General features: G+C 41.0%; 1 protein-coding gene and 1 long non-coding RNA gene across 2 annotated transcripts in view; one reads left to right on the top strand and one right to left on the bottom strand.

Annotated features, from left to right (window-relative positions):
• Window positions 1-18,469, top strand: part of LOC109493935 — a 131,965-nt gene that overhangs the window by 11,025 nt on the left and 102,471 nt on the right. The gene's annotated exons all lie outside the window — the stretch shown is intronic.
• TNFSF8 (TNF superfamily member 8) overlaps window positions 11,145-18,469 on the bottom strand; it is a 29,254-nt gene continuing 21,929 nt past the window's right edge. The window contains exons 3-4 of the mRNA XM_003995780.5: window positions 16,658-16,729; window positions 11,145-14,969 (exon numbers count right to left, since the gene is read on the bottom strand). Of these exons, the coding sequence (XP_003995829.1) occupies window positions 14,575-14,969; window positions 16,658-16,729 (467 nt within the window). The 3' untranslated portion in view covers window positions 11,145-14,574. The remainder of the gene's footprint in view (window positions 14,970-16,657; window positions 16,730-18,469) is intronic.

Raw genomic sequence — 18,469 nt, forward strand, 5'->3', positions numbered from 1 at the left:
AGTATTGCATAGAAGTGGTAATAATGGGCCTCCTTGCTTTGTTACCAACCAGTGGACAAATTTTACTATTTCACCACTGAGTGTGATTTTAATTGTAGGCATTTGTAAATATAGTTCTTTTGTGTTTTAGTATGAAATTTTTTAAAGAATTATGGGTATCAGTGAGGAACGCTTCATCTCTTTTCCAGATGTTTCTCATGAAGGAAGCTCAGTTTGTACAACTTCATGTCTCTCTTTGCTTATCCTGCCACGAGGATTGGTGGAGTAGCTTATCTGCTTGGTAGGTCTGGGAAGACTACTGTGGGTATATTCCTCTTGACTGCTCTCTTCATCTTCCTCTTGGGAGACCCCTGCTCTTGTCCAGGATTCATACTGGCTATGACAGGCCAGTATGTCTAGATCAGGGATTCATCTAGCCTAGCTAGCAGGGTTGGCCCATTTGGCTCTCAAGCTAAGCTACATCCCCCAACCTGGCCCTTCAGAATAACGAAGTTGATATTTTAATTTCCTATCTACCTTAATCTTTGCTTTAATTTTCAATTTGTTTCAGAGCCTGGATGCAGAAGAAAAAAAGGCTTGCTACTTTTTATCTTTCTCTACCTTGAAACATCAATAGTGGTAGCAAGCAATACTTTTACTTTTTTATTGCATTGTTTTTATCATTTGCATTTCTATTAATTTTTTTAAAGTTGAATATAGTTGACACACAATCTTACATTAGTTTCAGGTGCACAGCATAGTGATTCACCATCTCTATACATTATTCTATGCTCATCACAAGTGCAGCTACCATTTGTCACCATACCATTTGTTGCATTATTTTTAAATAAAACAAATTTGTCACAAAGAATGAAAGAAATTCTGTTAAAGCAAGATATTTTCAAGGTATAGTCTTCATGAGCCATTCTGCTTATCCTGGCCTTCTTTCTATTATCATTGCCCTGGCCACAATCTTCCTGCTGTGCTTTAGCCAGGCTTCATCCTCCAACAGGAAGCTGTCCAACACCATTCCCTTCTTGAAGGCATTAGCTTTTCTCTCAGCACCACCATGTATGCACATCTAACTTGTCCTCTGGATCCCCTTTCTTCCCTGAAGGGCCAAGAGTGAGGTTCTGCAAAGCCAAACCTCACAGCTATCACAGGTGTTCCATCCATTAGTTGGACATTTCCAGAGAGACCCTAGAGTGAATGAACCTCTCAGGACTTTGTTTCCAAATCTTTAAATGAGAAATACAATGAGGGCCACCCGCATAGGATACCTATGAAGATTAAAAGAGTTATTTGAACCTAAAAGCACTAACACTAATGCCTGGCTCATAGTAAGACTTTATTATGTGTTAGTTATTATTATTAGCTGATTTCATTGCATTTGTTGGGCTTTTCAGTATATCATTTTATACTTTAATCAGAAAGTTTTGGGGACATATAGCTTATTTTCCAAATTAGTTTTTAAGCTCTGTAAAAGCAAATCTGGGTCTTGTACTTTCCTCACATTTCCTTTGTGCTAATCAAATTTACTGTCTACAATAGCACAGTAAAATATTAATATTGGGATCTTTTCCTACTATATTTCTGAAATAGCACTGGCCTAATATTTTTTGAAGTTGTGATATTATGGATGTGTCTCTAATATGCAGAAATTTTACTTTCTTTAAGTATTCAGAGAAAGATGAAGAAAACTTTCAGGAAATAGAATAAAAACTAATTTGTTCCTGAATATCTGGGTTGGAGTCCTGGTCTTTCCATTTATTTATTAGCTGGGTGATTTTCATCTCTGAGTCTCGATTTTTCTGTGTCAATAAAATGAGCCTAGTAATACTTCCTTTTTAATGCAATATTTACCTTCATTCCGTATTTCAATATTTGGGTTGAAATACCAAAATAATCATATTTCTCCAACAAAAATATTTAAAAGTAGCTGAACCACTAGAATACTGTAAATCTGTACTGCACTCACTACTGTGTGTGTATTATATCATCTATCTATCTATCTATCATCATCATCATCATCATCTATCTATATCTGGCATTGTTGAGTTAGTTGCAGAAAAGTTATAGACCAATGTTTATCAAAGAAGTTTCTCTGGAGATGCTAATAGATGCTTCTGGGTCAGGGAGGGAGTTACAAATAAATGAAAAACTTGCAAAACTGGTCAGTTTCCACAGAACTATAATCAATTACAATGCATGGGACACAATTTGCATCTTTATGGACAAGAATTATTTGCATTACTATCAATTTTCTACAATTTCAGCATGGTAAAAAATCTCAGAGACAATGAAAGCTTAAAATAATCTGAATTCATGAGCTAGTCAGTACTCTGTTTAAAGTTCAGTCTTTCACAATTTTTCCCGATACCACATGTCTTCTCAAACAGAAAGCTCTGTTCACTAGTCCTTTATTTGAAAAGAGCTTTAAGGGGTGCCTGGGTGGCTCAGTGGGTTGAATGTCCAACTTTGGCTCAGGTCATGATCTTGCAGTTCATGAGTTTGAGTCCTGCATCAGGCTCTGTGTGGACAGCTCAGAGCCTGGAGCCTGCTTCAAATTCTGTGTCTCCCTTTCTCTCTGCCCTCTCCTGATCGTGATCTGCCTCTCTCTCTCTCTCTTTCTAAAATAAATAAAGATTAAAAAAACCTAAAAGATGTAAAAGGAGCCTTGGGTTAATTATTTAAAAAAATATATGCACAGATAGCTCATTTAATGAGTATAGAACATCTCCAGATGGAAAGATATTGAACTAAAAGGGAAAACTTCAATATAGGAAATTCTTTAAAAGGTGATTTTAGTTTCTATTCAAATCAATAAATATTTCATAAGTACTTACCTTCTGATTCAAAGAACAAGAATGGTACCTTGTCTTTTGGGCACTTAAAATGTTCTACCATCCATGGTGTTGGGTTTGGCCCCATGTTTGCATAGGATCCCATGCCTGACAGTATATTTCTGGAAGTCTAGATAATTTAGTCTAGAAAATAGCCATATATGGGGTTCCATAATTCAAAGATAGTTACTTAAGTTCCCTTTACTAATGTAAATGGAAGACCCTTAAGTTACCATCTTGCCTCTGCTTCCAAAATCCCCTGGGTAGCTGATGGAAGAAAACTATACAAATCTAAGAACCAAAAATTGTCCTGGAGCAGTACATTTTGAATCCCTATTTTAGAAGGGGACATTTCCATTAAAAATGTCTTCATGATTATAAAGAAGCACAGCTCCTCACATCTCAAACTAGGGAGATGTAAAATGTAAAATATGATCTTCACTTTTTTTGTGTGCAACTAAGAGGTCTATTAATGTGTTTTTTAAAAAAAAAAACAAAGAAAAACCTTTTTTTGTCCTCAAAATTTAATTTAAGCTTCTGAGATTAGAAAGCTCCTGGCAACTTTCATCAAGATTATATATTATCGCTACTGCTACTGTTACTACTATTATTACTACAACAAGAACCCTGTTTCATAGTCAGCTACTGTATTATCTACAACTAGACTGAATTGGGCCATTACAACGGTGTGCAGGAATTTCCTCAAGCTAAGGCGTCCAAGTTGTGATTTTAAAATTATTCTGTTTTCCATGGTTCTTCTGTCCTCTCTTATTGGAAGTGACCCCTTGTCACTGCTTTGGGTGGACTTGAATCTAAGACCTTATTTTAGTTTGTCACTTCTTCATATTGTAAGGATCGATACTACCATGGTCAAAGCCCATGCATTTGTCCGTAGAACCTCTTACTCAGCACTTACAGACATGGTCTCTATATGATGCCAAAACACTTCACATTCCCCTCTCATAGACAACATTGAGAAGTTCAGGTAAAGGCAGTGGCCAGATGGTACTCTTTGTGGGCAAATTTTTGATGTATGGTGTACAAGTGTGCGTATCTGAACACATATGGAGCCATCAGTAATACATAGTAGAGTCGACAAATATTTTCCTTTTCTTTACAAATTTTTAAATGTTTATTTTTTGAGAGAGAGAAAGAAAGACAGAGAGACAGAGTGTGGACAGGGGAGGGGTAGAGAGAGAGATACAGAAGCCACAGGCTCCAGGCTCTGCGCTGTCAGCACAGAGCACGATATCGGGGCTCAAACTCACGAACCATGAAATCATGACCTGAGCTGAAGTCGGGCGCTTAACTGACTGAGCCACCCAGGTGCCCCACAGATATTTTCTATAAAGTGCCAAATAGTGGGGCGCCTGGGTGGAGCAGTCGGTTAAGCGTCCAGCTTCGGCTCAGGTCACGATCTCATGGCTTGTGAGTTTGAGCCCTGCGTCGGGCTCTGTGCTGACAGTTCAGAACCTGGAGCCTGCTTTGGATTCTGTGTCTAGCTCTCTCTCTCTGCTCCTCCCCCACTCACGCTGTCTCTCTGTCTCAAAAATAAATCTTTTTAAAAATTAAAAAAAAAATTGGGGCGCCTGGGTGGCTCAGTCGGTTAAGTGTCCGACTTCAGCCAGGTCACGATCTCGCGGTCTGGGAGTTCGAGCCCCACGTCGGGCTCTGGGCTGATAGCTCAAAGCCTGGAGCCTGTTTCCGATTCTGTGTCTCCCTCTCTCTCTGCCCCTCCCCCGTTCATGCTCTGTCTCTCTCTGTCCCAAAAATAAATAAACGTTGAAAAAAAAAAAATAAAGGGCCAAATAGTAAGAATTTTAGGCTTTGCAAGTTATAGGGGCTGTCCTTCATTCTGGCACAATTACTTAACTTATAGTCATCATAACACAAACGCAGCCATAGACTGTAAATAAATGAAAGGAGACAGCTGTGTTCCAATAAAACTTTATTCACAAAAACATGCAGACACCCCAGAGGCTATAGTTTTCTGACCTCAAAATATAGTATAGTCTGGACAAGAAATTATAATGCCAGGGGATCCCAGCTCTGCCCCTTACCAGCTGAGTGCATGGCTTAATTCTCTCATGTCAGTTGAAAGAATAGTTTTATAAGCTCTAAAGTACTATGCAGACATCTAATATGGTATTCATTCAATCATTCAGCTATTCAACAAATATGTATATCAAATGCCTACCATGTGTCAAGAACTGTCCCAGAACAACAAGGTGATAGTAGGTAAGGATGGGTCACATAAACTTTGGGGAGGGTACCAATGTCAGGCTGTTGGGTGATTGTCAGGTTGGGGTCATAAGGTAAGGTGACAGCCTAGTGGGAGGGGGGGGGGTTCCCCTGAAGGGAATTGATGTTCATACAGTCACTCATTTTGGGAAGTGGTTAATTCTGGGCAGGAAATGAGTTGGCACTTTGGGTTGGGGGTGGTCACACTTCTTTCTCTCTCCGGGACCAGGAAGAGTTGGGCCAAGATTCTAAGTCATGAAAAGGCCTAGGTAATTCTGGTTGTGGGGAGTGAGATGTTTCTTAGCTATGTGGAAGTAGGCATACAGTGATTGGTGTCATCAAGTTCATGATTTCCCACTTAGAGGGGCCAGAGACCAAGAGGAGAAGCAGCCAGCATTTCTGGAGCAGCCAGCATGAAGACTCAGGGTTGTAGGGTCAGTGGCCTCAAAAAAGCAAGGTCCCTTCCAGAATCCAGAGTAGGATGTGAATGGTGCAGGATCAAACCAAAACAATTTGGAAGCAAGAAGTACTTTATTTTGTAGATACTGGCAGAAAGAGAACGATATTTAAATGTTGTTCTTGCAACCAAATAATTGTAGTACAGGATGGTAAGTATTCAGGTAGAAGTGAGGATGTCAAGGAAGAAATTGGATGCCTAACTTAGCCTGGGAATGGTTCTTGATAAATAAGGTCTGAGTTGAGATTTTATGAATGAGGTCAGGTTAACCAAGCAGAGAAAGGAGGGCAAGAACCAGGTAGATAAAGGGATCAGCATATGCAAAATCAGGTGGCTTCAGAGGGAGTAGTGCAATGTCATTAGGGATGTGATTCTGGAGTCAGACTGTGAGCATTTACACCCTGGCTTCTGAGCTACTTAGACATATGTATGCATTTCTCTGAGCCTCCGTTTCTTCATCTGTAACATGGGAATGGCAACCTTTATCTCATAAAACAGCGTAAGAATGAAATAGACAACAGTATCAAGGGCTTCAATAATGATGCCTGGAACCTGGCAAGCAGGCACTCAGTCAGTGTCAGTGATGATATACACTTATGTGATATAAAGCTATTTAAGTAAACACACCTAATTAATGAAAAAGAAGCATGAAAATGTCAGATTCAGTTGAGGGCTGTATATTTGAGTGCATGAAAGTCACTTTGGCAGTAGGAATGAAGCTTCCTTAAGCATTTTCTTGACTTTTCCTCATCTTGATGTGTCAATCCCATGATGGGTGGTGGCCTTTCTTCCCTTGACTACTTCGGCCCCTGGTGCTGAGAGCACCAGGCCAGCTGTTAAAATGGAACTAGTTGTGATAGCAGAAGGCAAAGTCAGAAAGGTCACGGCCGTTATGTTTCCTTGGCCCCCAGCAGTGGGAACAAAATGATGAGATATGTCAGCTGGTTTTCACTTGGAGCGTTCTGTTCGCGAAGCTGGATCAGACTGCAATGCAGCATGTTTTTGATTAGTTGAGCTGATACCCTCAGCTGGTAATTCCCTATCTCACTGAAAATGAATCTATACATTTCTTGAGTGCTGACTTTGTGCTAGACACTGATCTAAATGCTGGGGCTTGGGGTGAATTCTTGCTCCTAGATGCTCAATCCTAAGTGGAAAAAAAAAGACACACAAACACCAACACTCCAGTATGTGAATAGTGTTGCCATGAGGGAGACACAGGGAGGTGACCCCCAGTACTCCATCTCTCAAATATTCAATAGGCTTATCCGGGCTAGTTTTCCCGATAGTATGAAAGCATTCATTGGGTGTTTGCCTCATGAACACCTTTGTTGGTCCAATGGCTGGTTTTTCCAGAGGCAGATGGAGATGACTTCAGTGAGTTTGAGGAAATATCATTGCCCTCATATTTGCCCTTGAGATTTTTCCTGCTCCTCTCCCACAGTGAAACTCCTTTGCAGATACTGAATGTAATAAAAGACCTCACATTTGTACACTTTCCAAGCTTTTGTATGTTCTTCCCACAGCTTTGGAAAGGATTATGCTTCTTATTTTACAGTTGAGGAACCTTAGAGAGTGTCTGTGACTCATAAAGATTCTCATGTTAATCACTGTCTGAGTTAGGATTCAAACTCAGGTTTCCAAACCGTCCATTCCCATGTGCCACCCCCAGACTTGGTTCTCTCTTTCCTCCACCATAGGGCAAGTACATCCCCTACATTGGACTACATCCCAAGCTTTCAACATATTAGTTACAATCTTGTCCCAGCTCTTGCCCAAACTGCCCAAGGTAAAGATCTGGACCAAAAGCAATTTTTTAAAACTCAGTGATAATTACAACTGAATACCATCATTGTGACTTAATGTTGCTTTTGGTAGTGTCTAGACCCTCATATTTGCATAAATGGCAGAAGGGGAGGGAGAATCCATTTCCCAAAGTCATCTGGGGGGAAACAGGGAAGCATAATGGATTCAGAGAACTCTTCTATGCTTACTAGGGAAAGTCATCTGAATCAGCAGTCCTCAAACTGTTCAGTGTTCCTGAATGACAATCTCATAGATTTTATCAAAATTTAGTAGTTCTGGGTGGATGTGAAATTCTGTATTTTTAGCAAGCTCTCTGGCATGGGTTCAGGGCACAACACAGATAGTGAGGATTTAAACCACTAACTCTCAAACTTAACTTAAAGTTTGGGAGTTTAAATTAATCCTGATGCCTGGGTAGTAACCCCAGAGATTCTAATTTTATTGGTCTGGGCTGTGGGCTGGGGATCAGGCATTAAAAAGTCTTTTAGTTGAAGGGTGCCTGGGTGGCTTTGTCAGTTAAGTCTCAGATTTTGGTTCTGGTCATGATCTCATGGTTTGTGGGTTCGAGCCCTGCATTGGACTCTCTGCTGTCAGTTCAGAGCCTGCTTTGGATCCTCTGTCCCCCCACTCTTCCCCTACACTGCTCGTGCTCTCTCTTTCTCTCAAAAACAAATAAGCATTAAAAAAATTCTTTTAAGTCTTTCAGTTAATTCTAAGGTGCAGCAAACTTTGATTTAAATTCTAGTGTGGGTATACCCACCTATACAATGATTACAATAGCATATAGCTATCTCCTAAGGACAGGAAGGGAAATGGATTATACAGCGAATATGGTACACCTAGCTCATAGAGAGGGTTCAATAATCCAAGTGAAGGGTGTTTTGTTTTGTTTTGTTTTGTTTTGTTTTGTTTTGTTTTTGTTTTTGCCTTCCAAATTCTCAGATGGCACAGACGGGTTCTGGCATCTGGACATTTCCCCTTTCTTTAATAGCTTTCTTACTCTCTTGAGTGCTGAGAAACATTCTAGGAGAAAAGGTGGCTTTCAATTCACATTTCTATACTTTTTAGAGAATTTTTAGTCTTTTTTTCTCTTTTGGATGGCTTGTTTGGTATCTTTTCCCTAGAATATGGTCTGTGTTTTTAGAGATTTTCTTTGATTATTCATTTAAGAAATAGTTATTGAACGGCTATTATGTCCCAGGGGTTGGGCTGGGCTGTGAGGACCCAGTGCTGAATAAGATTGACAGAATTCCTGCCTTCTAGGAGTTTAGATGCCAGAGAGGAAGTACATAAAGAGAGCCAGGGTAAATAGCATCATGCCCACAAGGACAGGACAAAAAGGGAAGAAGACAGCAGGGAATTAGGTGAGGCCAGAAGAGTCAAGAAGGCTTCTCTAAGGAGATCAGAACAATGATGAGAGTTAGCCAGAGAGAGAGTGAAGTGAATATTCCAGGCAGAAGGAAGAACACTTCCAAACACCTGGTGGCAAGAGTGAACATGAAAGGTTTGAAGAACTGGGAGAAGTTCAATGTGATTTGAGTATCAAGCACAAGGTGGGAGGTGGCATGAAGTGAGAGAGGAAAGAAAGATCTTGATGTGGAGGGAGCTGGTTTAGAGAGCTTAGATTTTAGGAAGGCTGCTGGGTCCACAGTGGTTGGAGAATGGAATGTTGGAGTGGGAGATGTTCACACATCAGGACTTGAATTCCAGCTCTATGACCCAGTGGCTGTGTGATGTTGGCCGTGCTACTCAATGTCTCAGAGTCTCAATGTCACTGTGCACAATGTGGGGATAACAATACCTGCCTCACAGGGCTGTTTTGAGGATTCGGTGAGTGTGTTGTGAAAAGTGCAGGACATGGAAGAGCTTGATAGGTGGTCATTACTACTCAGTCCCCAGAATGATGGTGCTATCTAGAAATGGGATTTGTAAGAGGTAAGACAGGAGCCAGGATGTGAGTTAGGAGGTGACAAGGGTGACACAGGTGAGATGGTGCTGGTGAGGACAAGAGAACTTGATGAACTAGACAGATACTGATTGGATAAATAATAGGAAAGAAGGGTTGTGAAAGACTCAGATCATCCTTGAGATTTAGGACATAGGAATAGTGACAAGTTTGGGGTGAGTACTTTGAAGTCAGTTTTACATGTTGAGATTGTATCCATCAGGGATCATTTACAGAGAACAGACGTCATGCCAGTTTGTTTAGCAGGAAGGCATTTATCACAGACTTGCAAGAGGGCTGAAGACACAGAATCTAGGTTGGGCTTTCAGGAGCAACCTCTAATGCTGTCCCACAGAACAGGGCTGCTTGGTTGGCTGCTGTCTTTTCAACAATCTTGCAATCAGGAAGCTGCCCCTCTAGAGCCACAACACCACTGTTTCAAACAGGAAACCACCATAATCAGGAAGCAGCTACTGCTGCCAGATCTAGAACCACTGCTAATCTGCAACAGACATGTCAGCAGACTGGATGTTCCTGTCCCTACGCTCAGACTCACTGCACCCACCAACCTCATATCTGAACACCGGAGCCTCTGCAAATGCCACCTGCAGAAAACCCAACACTTCCACAGAAGTGGGCTTGCTAGAAAAGTGGACAACGTTCTAAAATCTTGTCCATCTTGGACTAAACTCTTCTAGAACCCAAGCTGCAATAGAATTAGCAAAGTGTATTTTGAACCTTCCAACTTGTGGAGCAGGGAAAGTCACACTACAACAGCATTTGTAGACTGTGGGTTGTGACTCATGACAGCATCATCAAATCTATTCAGGTGGTCACAACAAGATTTTTTTTCTTAGTCATGAGCAGTTAGGGTAAGTATTGCTTAATGTATCCTTGGTCTTAGAGTTGTGTGTGTCTGTACACATTTTTGTTTGCAGAGTAGAGCATTTCTTCTCCTGAGTCATGGTAAACACACTTGAAAGCCACTACACTAGATGTGGAGTGCCAATCTTCCATTGTAAGGTTTCAGAAATAACTAATGGGTAGAGCCCAGTGGCTACTGAATATGTGGGGTTGAATTTTAGGAGCAAAGCAAAGCTGGAGAGACCAATTATGCAGTCATTGGCAAGAAGATGCCATTGAAACCAGGGGGAGTTGATTAAGCCATGCAGGGAGATAGCATGGAGTGTGAAGAGAAAAGAGGTCTGGAATAGACCACAAGGAATATGGACATTTGGTCTTGGGGGAGAATTTTCCTCCTGGGGTTGTGCTCATCCTTCATGCTTTCTGGTGTTTTTTATTTACTCTCTAGAGAAAGAACCGGATCCAGGGAAGCTCCAGAGTGCCTCGTGACCCCATGTTAATTGGAGCTGATTCTGTAGCAGCCTGGTGGAGCCATGGCTCATACCGTGCTGGGTCACGAACCAGCACCTGGCATGGGGTCCTAGGAGCATACCACACTGGCATTCAGGATTTGTGTGTGGAATGGATGTTCAGAGCACAGAAGTTCTAGGAAAGATGGAAAGAGCTTTTTAGATTCCAAAGCTCCAGCTCGTGAGCTGTGACCACAGACGGGTCTAACCTCATCAGTCAAGGTTGACTCAGTAGTGTCAGGGTACTATTTATAATGTTCAAAGAGTATTTTTTTGCTATATAGAAGAATAGAAAGAGCTGTTCAGGGAGATATGTTCATTGTAGCAATATCAAGAGGCAAACTAAATGTTCATCCATAGAAACATGGACCACCTGGCATAGTCAAACAATGAAATAGGATAAAGCAGTTAAATAGGTGAGCCAGATCTACGTGTGTCAATCTGTATAAATATCAAAAAGTTACCATTACATAAAAAATTTCAAGTCACATAATGTAATATGAAGTATGATATCATTTATTAAAAATTTTAAAGCCACACAAAATTGTACTATACATACTTATGGGAAAAAAACTAAAAAATTATGTAAGTGAAGGGGGTGTGCAAACTTCTGGGCAGTGGATCTCTTGGGGGAGGCTACAGGGAAATGGATGGAGGAATGAGACTTTGCTCTATCTGCAGTGTTTTCTTTTTAAAAAGAAGCAGAAGCAAATATGGCAAAATATTAATAGTTATTAAATAAGCAGTGAGGCATTGGAAGAAATTATTTTCTGTTCTTTTCATAATTAAAAATAAATACAAGTGTATATACATTTTGCAATGCCCAGAGCAAGAATCAAGCTTCCTCCCCTGACAACAGGTTAAGCAGGTGACCTGTAAAACAACTACTAGAGCAAAGTGGGCGTGCACACACACACACACACACACACATGTGTATATAAAACACACACACATATAACACAAACATGTGTATATATAATACACATACATACACATATGTGTACATGTATACATACATTATACACACACATACATACACACATGCATAACTTCAAATTAAAACAGTAAGCTTTTAATTTTTAAATTATTTCTTCAGTTTCTGAGAGATTATACTTTTCTATATGGGACCGTGACCTTTTTCTGTGATTTGACCATGAATCTACAGACTATCTGTGTCTCATTTTGAATGATGATCCTGGAGGATCCAAGTGGTGCAAAGAAGAACAAAGGAAATCCCTGAATGCTGGGGACCACCATGGTGGAGGGCTGGAAAGATATGACCTGAGGAATTACAGAAAGACTACAGGACAAAGCCAATAAAGGCTGGTGGGAAATAATGGAGAGGGGAGTCAGGAGGCTGGGCTCAGCTGCTAGCTCAAATCCCAGCTCTGCTGCTAACATGTGAGGACTTGATGTCTCTGCCCTCTAGTGGGCTTGCATTCAAACTTTGGCTTAGCTCATCTCTCAGGATTTTTTCCAGACACGACAGGGACTGACTTCTCAATCCTCTTAACTTAAGGGCTTTGTCCCCCCATGCCAGAATAATCAGTGGTATTCCAGGGATTCTGGAATTTACCCTTGTTTGGTAAATTCTACCCAATTTCCTTCAGTATTTCCTCCCTCTACAGATTGTTCCTATCAACCCTCCTGGGCGTGCTGTGCCCTCCTCTGAGCCAACCTTTGTGTGACTGGGGAATTTAAGAGGGAACTGGGGTAAGTTGAGGAGGCATCAGTGGGTGATAGACTGGGTGAAGAAAAAGTTACCAAACTTTTTGGAGAAAGAAAGTCTTATAAATTTCTCAAGGGTAGGAACACATCTACACTGATAGTTTCTTATCAATTCACACATCATCCTTCTATACAAGTTCCGCATGTATACTGTGTGTGTGTGTGTGTGTGTGTGTGTGTGTGAGCTCCAGTTGGGTTTTGCCCAAGGGGACATGTGTTTTGGGTAGCTTGGGTTCCCAGTTAAAGAAATTATTTATTTTATTTGCATAGATACTACCACATTCCCAAGGGCTGGTTAACCCTCAAAGAGTAAGAGAATCTAGTTTTAAACTTTCCAGGTTATCCACTCCCTATTATTTTCAGTTGAGTTGCTAATGATTACCTTTTTTTTTTCTGTCTTGCTACAGAACTGCTTTAAATGTCCTGTGTCTTCAGCTGTTGGCTTTCAGAGCATTGCTTGATAGAGATTGAGAGTAGGAATCACTCAAATGCAAAAGTCAGGTGTTTCTGCTCAGAGAAGGAATGGGATTCTTTCTGAAGTTTGAGTATGAGACAGTAGAAAATTTCCTTAGTTTATACAAGTTTAGATTGGAGATACCTTTTCAAGAATGCATGAGTTGGCTTAAACAAGGTTCATTTGTCCTTCTGAGTTAGAGTATAACTCAAATGCCACATACCCCCTTACTTGTTAGTTTTGGGTCCTCGAAACCTGTCTCTGTGTTTGCAACATACTTGGCTTGCTCAATTCAAAACTTCTAATGCCCGCTCCTCCCAAAGAATCTACTCATAGAAAGTGATATGAGAAATGTAGACTTTACTGAATATTTCATAGAGGAGGCCGAAGAGGAGGTTAACATACTATGCTGCTCAGCAAATGACTTAAATTTTTTCCCTAGCTATTTTGTTTTTCCAATTCCTTCTCATCCATACCAACATGACTGGGTCTTTTTTTTTCTTTCTTCTTTTACACTTTTTTCTAGTCTTTCTCTGACAAATGCACCCGACTTCCTACATTTTTCTTTTCCCTCCTCTTTTTTTGAGAAAAATGCAAATTTTGCTCCAGTCTTTGACATGGCAGTTAAGGGTCCCTTTTTTCTTCTGAAGCATAAATTCTGAGGATTTATACTTCAAGCTGAATGGTCCTTCTTTCAAACAGATAAGGTGCTCCTTGGAAATGATGGATGGATGTAAAGGTAGGTTAGTGGAGCTAGAGAAATCTCATGGTTACCCAACTCAGGAGAGGAGTTTACCATTGTTCAGAAGTCCTTCTCACCATTTACAGGGCCATAATCATTTATCAACAACACTTTGGGGCCTTAATAACCCTCCACAGAAATGGTTCCCTAAGAGAGATCATGTGAGAAATGGCGGCAGCTATTGCCTGACCAAATGGCTGCATCACCATGACCACTGCACACTGATGGAGCATTTGCAGAATGCACAGCCCTTCCCCACAAGAAACAAAAGGTGTCTGCTATTGACTTACTGTCAATCTTAACTTGAATGGAGTCAAGCCTGGTCAGGTGGTTTTCCAAATACCAGGAGGCCTCTTAGATTCAGGATGGTCAGTTGGGCAGTCCTTTCTTTTATACATTTTAGATCCCACTGTTCACATCATTTGGCAAGGTACCCTGAGTCTTGTCCCCAAATTCTGACTGTGCTGAGGTGACATGCAGCCAGATACTACTAGTATCATTGGATTTATATTGGTGTGAGGGCCTTTCCTTTGGTTACGAGGCTTCTAGAACACTGCTTGGGATCTTAGTTCACAGGTCTGGGATGAGAGATCCTGGTCTTCTGAGATGGTAGAGATTTTGGATAGATTCAAATCCAGCCCCTTCACTTCTCAGACATGGATCCAGAGTTCCAAGGAGGGGAAAGGAATAGCTCCAGGTCATACAGTGAGTTAGTGATTGGGCCAGGGCATGAATTCATCCCTTCTGATACGTATGTGGGGCTTTTCCCACCACACTGCCTTGCTTCCCTGCCTTCTATTTGAAAGATACTTCATTCAAAACTGTTCTTTTTTTTTTTTTTAACCCTGGAGCTGTATCTTCCCAAGAGACAAGAAGGAGAAGCATGTTATTTAATACCCTTTGTGGTTTTAGTCTTGGTCTTGAGTTTTCTTTTTGCCCAAGTGTTTGATGGATGAATACTGTATGGTAGAGAGTTGCTTTCTTCCTGAAGGCCAGGAGAAATGGTTCAGTCTAAACTACTATATAAGAAGATGGACAACACATTCTCAAGAGGAAAGGTGTTTGTATCCACATACTGGAATTTATCCACTTTGACTGATATGGTGGTATTGACCTGCAGATGCTCCAGCAAGAACTGAGAGAGATTTTGGTATATGTTTTTGTTTTGCACTCCAGATTCACACACTGTCACCAGCGCCTGCTTTTTGACATCTTTGTTGATGAGAAGCTCCAACTTTAGGTCAACAGAATGTTCTGGGCATTTCACGAGAAATTGCAGTTGGCAAATGATGAAGTACCAACCTGGGAACTGGATTACCAGATTCCCATCCTGATAGCTGACTCCATGGACAATGCCATCTTTGTTCCAAGACAACTTGGATTTGTTTATATGCTTTGACACTAGAAAGAGAAGGATAAGAAGACAGAATTATTGGGCATATTTCAGGGGCAGATTGGAAATGTGAAGTTTTTATTCAAGGTTTCCCATTTGAGACTCGTGTTTTCTATAGTATTGCCTGCTGTTCCAACCATCTGGAATATCTTACATGTTACTCATCCTAGGCACTGCTTAACATTCAAGGGACAGGTGCAAAACACCCCTCTTCCTTTTTCTCTAATGCTTAAAGCTGAAGGGTCAGAACATACATGGTAATGGACTGCTACCTCTTATAGAATCATTTTCCACTTAATTATATATTATATTACATTATATTATTATTATTATTATTACTATCTTTCCCTCTTGAGACTGTGAGCTCTTGTACTGTATTCCCCCATAAGTTCTGGACCATCATGTTGATTTATTCAATCAATCAATGAATGCTTCATCAATAAGGGAGTACTATTTGGTAGACATTGCATAAAGTATCTGAGATATGATATTTAGTTTTTTTCAATTAGTAACCAATTCAGGCATCAAGTGTCCAGCAGAACTGCAGTCTGTTGATTTTCATATTAAGATGTGTCCTTAACAACTCATTGTCTGAATTTTTTAATGTATTCCTCTCTTTAAAAGGGCAGCCAAACATAATTGTATAGATCACACAAGTGTACAATAAGGGGCTCTTCCCAGCTGGGATTTATAGAAAAGCAGACGATGTGGCAGACATTTTCGTGTGGAAAGCCAAGTCTCTCTGAGTCCTAACAAGTGAAAATCAGCACTGATTAGTCAGGGTGCCTTTCAGAACTGGAAAGCTGGCATTCGTTTTAATTGCCTTCCCTTTAGACCTCATTGCGATTCAACTGAAGAGTGAGAACTAATCTAGCTGCAAAATTGAATTTTTAAAATGGGCAGAATGGCTATTCAGAGAATCTTGGCCATCCTCTCCATATCTCAGCTTTCGCAGTGTAAGTGCCTTGTATTGTTTCCTTTATAAGGGGCCTCTTACCTGATGCATGCTGCAATATGCAAATAGGCTATGTGCCAGCATGTTCATTAAGCTGTCAATCGGGGGACAAGGCAATTTTGTGGCTCCCTTGTGAATAACTTGACAGAGGCAAAGACTAAAAGCCTCCTTCTCTTTCATGAGGAAAAGTACTGTACACTTGGCCCAAAACTTGTATGTGGCTGAATAGAGAGGGACCATGGGGGTGGGACACAAATGCCTTCAGAGGCCAGGTTGGTAATGCAAAATTGGGAAGGAGGCTGAGGAAGGAAGAGTCTTGTGAGTTCTCCCCTTTACCCCTAAGGCCTTTTAAAAATATATATTTTTAAATGTACATTTATTTATTTGAGAGAGAGAGAGAGCGAGCAGGGGAGGGGCAGATGGGGAGGGAGAGAGAGAATCCCAGGTAGGCTCTGCACTGTCAGTGCGTAGAGCCTGATACAGGGCTCGACCTCATGAATAGCGAGATCATGACCTGAGTGGAGGCCAAGAGTCACATGCTCAACTGACTGAGCCACCCAGGTTCCCCTCCCCCTAAGGCTTTTAAAATCAAATTATAAAAAATAGCATGCAGGCTATAGACCATATCTGCAGGTCACATTTAGCCATGGGCTTCTACTTGTGACCTCTGGGTTAGAGGTTTCAGAAAGGCCATAGGAAGTGGCCCTCATATGGATGGAGTTCTTAGATTCAGTTACTGACCTTGGAGGTAGGCCCATGACTTCTTGAATGGAGCCTTTTCCAGTATACATGAGATGTCTTCTGAGCAATTTCCTAAAAATAAGGAGATCACACATTAAATGTCTTACTGTACTCTGGGAACTGGAGACACCAGATCTTTTTTCACGACCCTTTGATAGAGACAATTAGTATTCTGTTTCCATTAGGAGGTCTAAAAGGAAACCTGTTTATTTATCATTTTTGCCACCAAGTATCTTAAGGTTATTTTCAATTGGTTGCTTCCACTTGGACATTTACAAAAGACTGGAAATTGGGGGAAGAAAACTAATGACCTGAATTCCCCTAAGTGCCAGGTGCCATTCCTGTCGGTTTACATACTTCAATTCACTTAATCTTTGTAGCAACTCTATTAGAGTGGTATTATTAAGTCCCTTTTACAGATGGAAAAAAGCCTAGGGACCAGACAGATTAAGCACATTGTCCCACATCACTCAGCCAGGCAGGGATGGTCACAGTGATAAGACTGATAGTAATTACTGCTATCCTTCTTTTGAGAGTGCACCAGATACTGGTCTGTGTACTTTTATATATTTCTGCTGATGTAATTCTCAGAATAACTCTGCAAGATTGATCCTGATGCCTAGACATAGTCAATGATACAAGGTCAAGGAGGTTAGTGATAACGTTGAGATTTATCCCCATGTTTGATTCCAGAGACCAGGTTTCCTCCTCAAAATCATTTGCTGGACAGTGGCAATAAACATATTCTTGTGCTCAATTTTAAGAGGATATAGGATTAAAGAGATCTAAGCAGGAAGCCTGCTATCTGGAGTTTCCTTGGCAGGGGAAAATGACAGTGTTTATGTCATCTTGGTATTTAAGAAATAAAAATATTTTTAATATATTCACTGGTGATGCTGGCTTAGCAGCTTCTTATTATAGAAACTATTTTATATGCAAAGAACCAAGTTATACATTTCCTGCAATGACTCATGAATTCAACTTACTCTGTGTAAATTCCTTCTTGTCTTTGGATCTTGGTTTCCCATCTATAAATCTGGGAGATCTAAGACCTGACACTGACCTCTTTTTGATGGTGTCTCTGGAGTGACCATTCATTCTGTGCATCAGAGACTAGATAGCCATGGGCCGGTTCAGTTGAAGCAGTCATACCCTGATGTGTTTGCTCCCTGGATCTCTGATTGGTATCTGTTGGGCTCACAATCTTTCAGGTTTCCCTCTCTGCCCCAGGCTTGAGGAAATCCCTTCTGGCCTCCTCATTTCCCCATGGAGCCTTGGAAAAGTTGAAAGTTAAGTGAAGAGTTCCCTCTGCTGTCTGAACAAGCTCACTGCCAACAACAACTCCCCCCTACCCTCACCCCTGCCACATCACCACAACCCCCAGAAAAGCAGGGAACAGTTTTCTTCCTTGTCTGCCCTCAACCCATAAAGATGCTCTGGCCCAAAGGTCTCCTTGGTGATGAGGACTGGTAGGCCAGCTGCCATTCTTTTGATCCCACCTCTTACCTGTTTCCACCACAGCCCACACTCTTGAGGTGTTAGAATCAAAATTACAATGTGAGGCCTGCTTATTTTCTAATGAACTGTGAATGGTGTTAAGGGTCCCTCTGGCCAGTATGTGGAACATCAAGTCAGAAAAAGTTGCAGTGAGGCATACCTGCCTGTGTCTCTTCTCTGCTTGAATCCCTTTCTGACTTTGCTGTGCCTGCAGGATCAGGGCCAAGATCCTCCACAGGAGTTCATGGTTCCTAGCATTCTGTCCCTACTGCATTTTCCAGTCTCACACCACCTTCCCTCTTTCCCTCAGACTCT

This window comes from Felis catus, chromosome D4, assembly GCF_018350175.1.
Source record: "Felis catus isolate Fca126 chromosome D4, F.catus_Fca126_mat1.0, whole genome shotgun sequence".
Classification (NCBI taxonomy): domain Eukaryota; kingdom Metazoa; phylum Chordata; class Mammalia; order Carnivora; family Felidae; genus Felis; species Felis catus.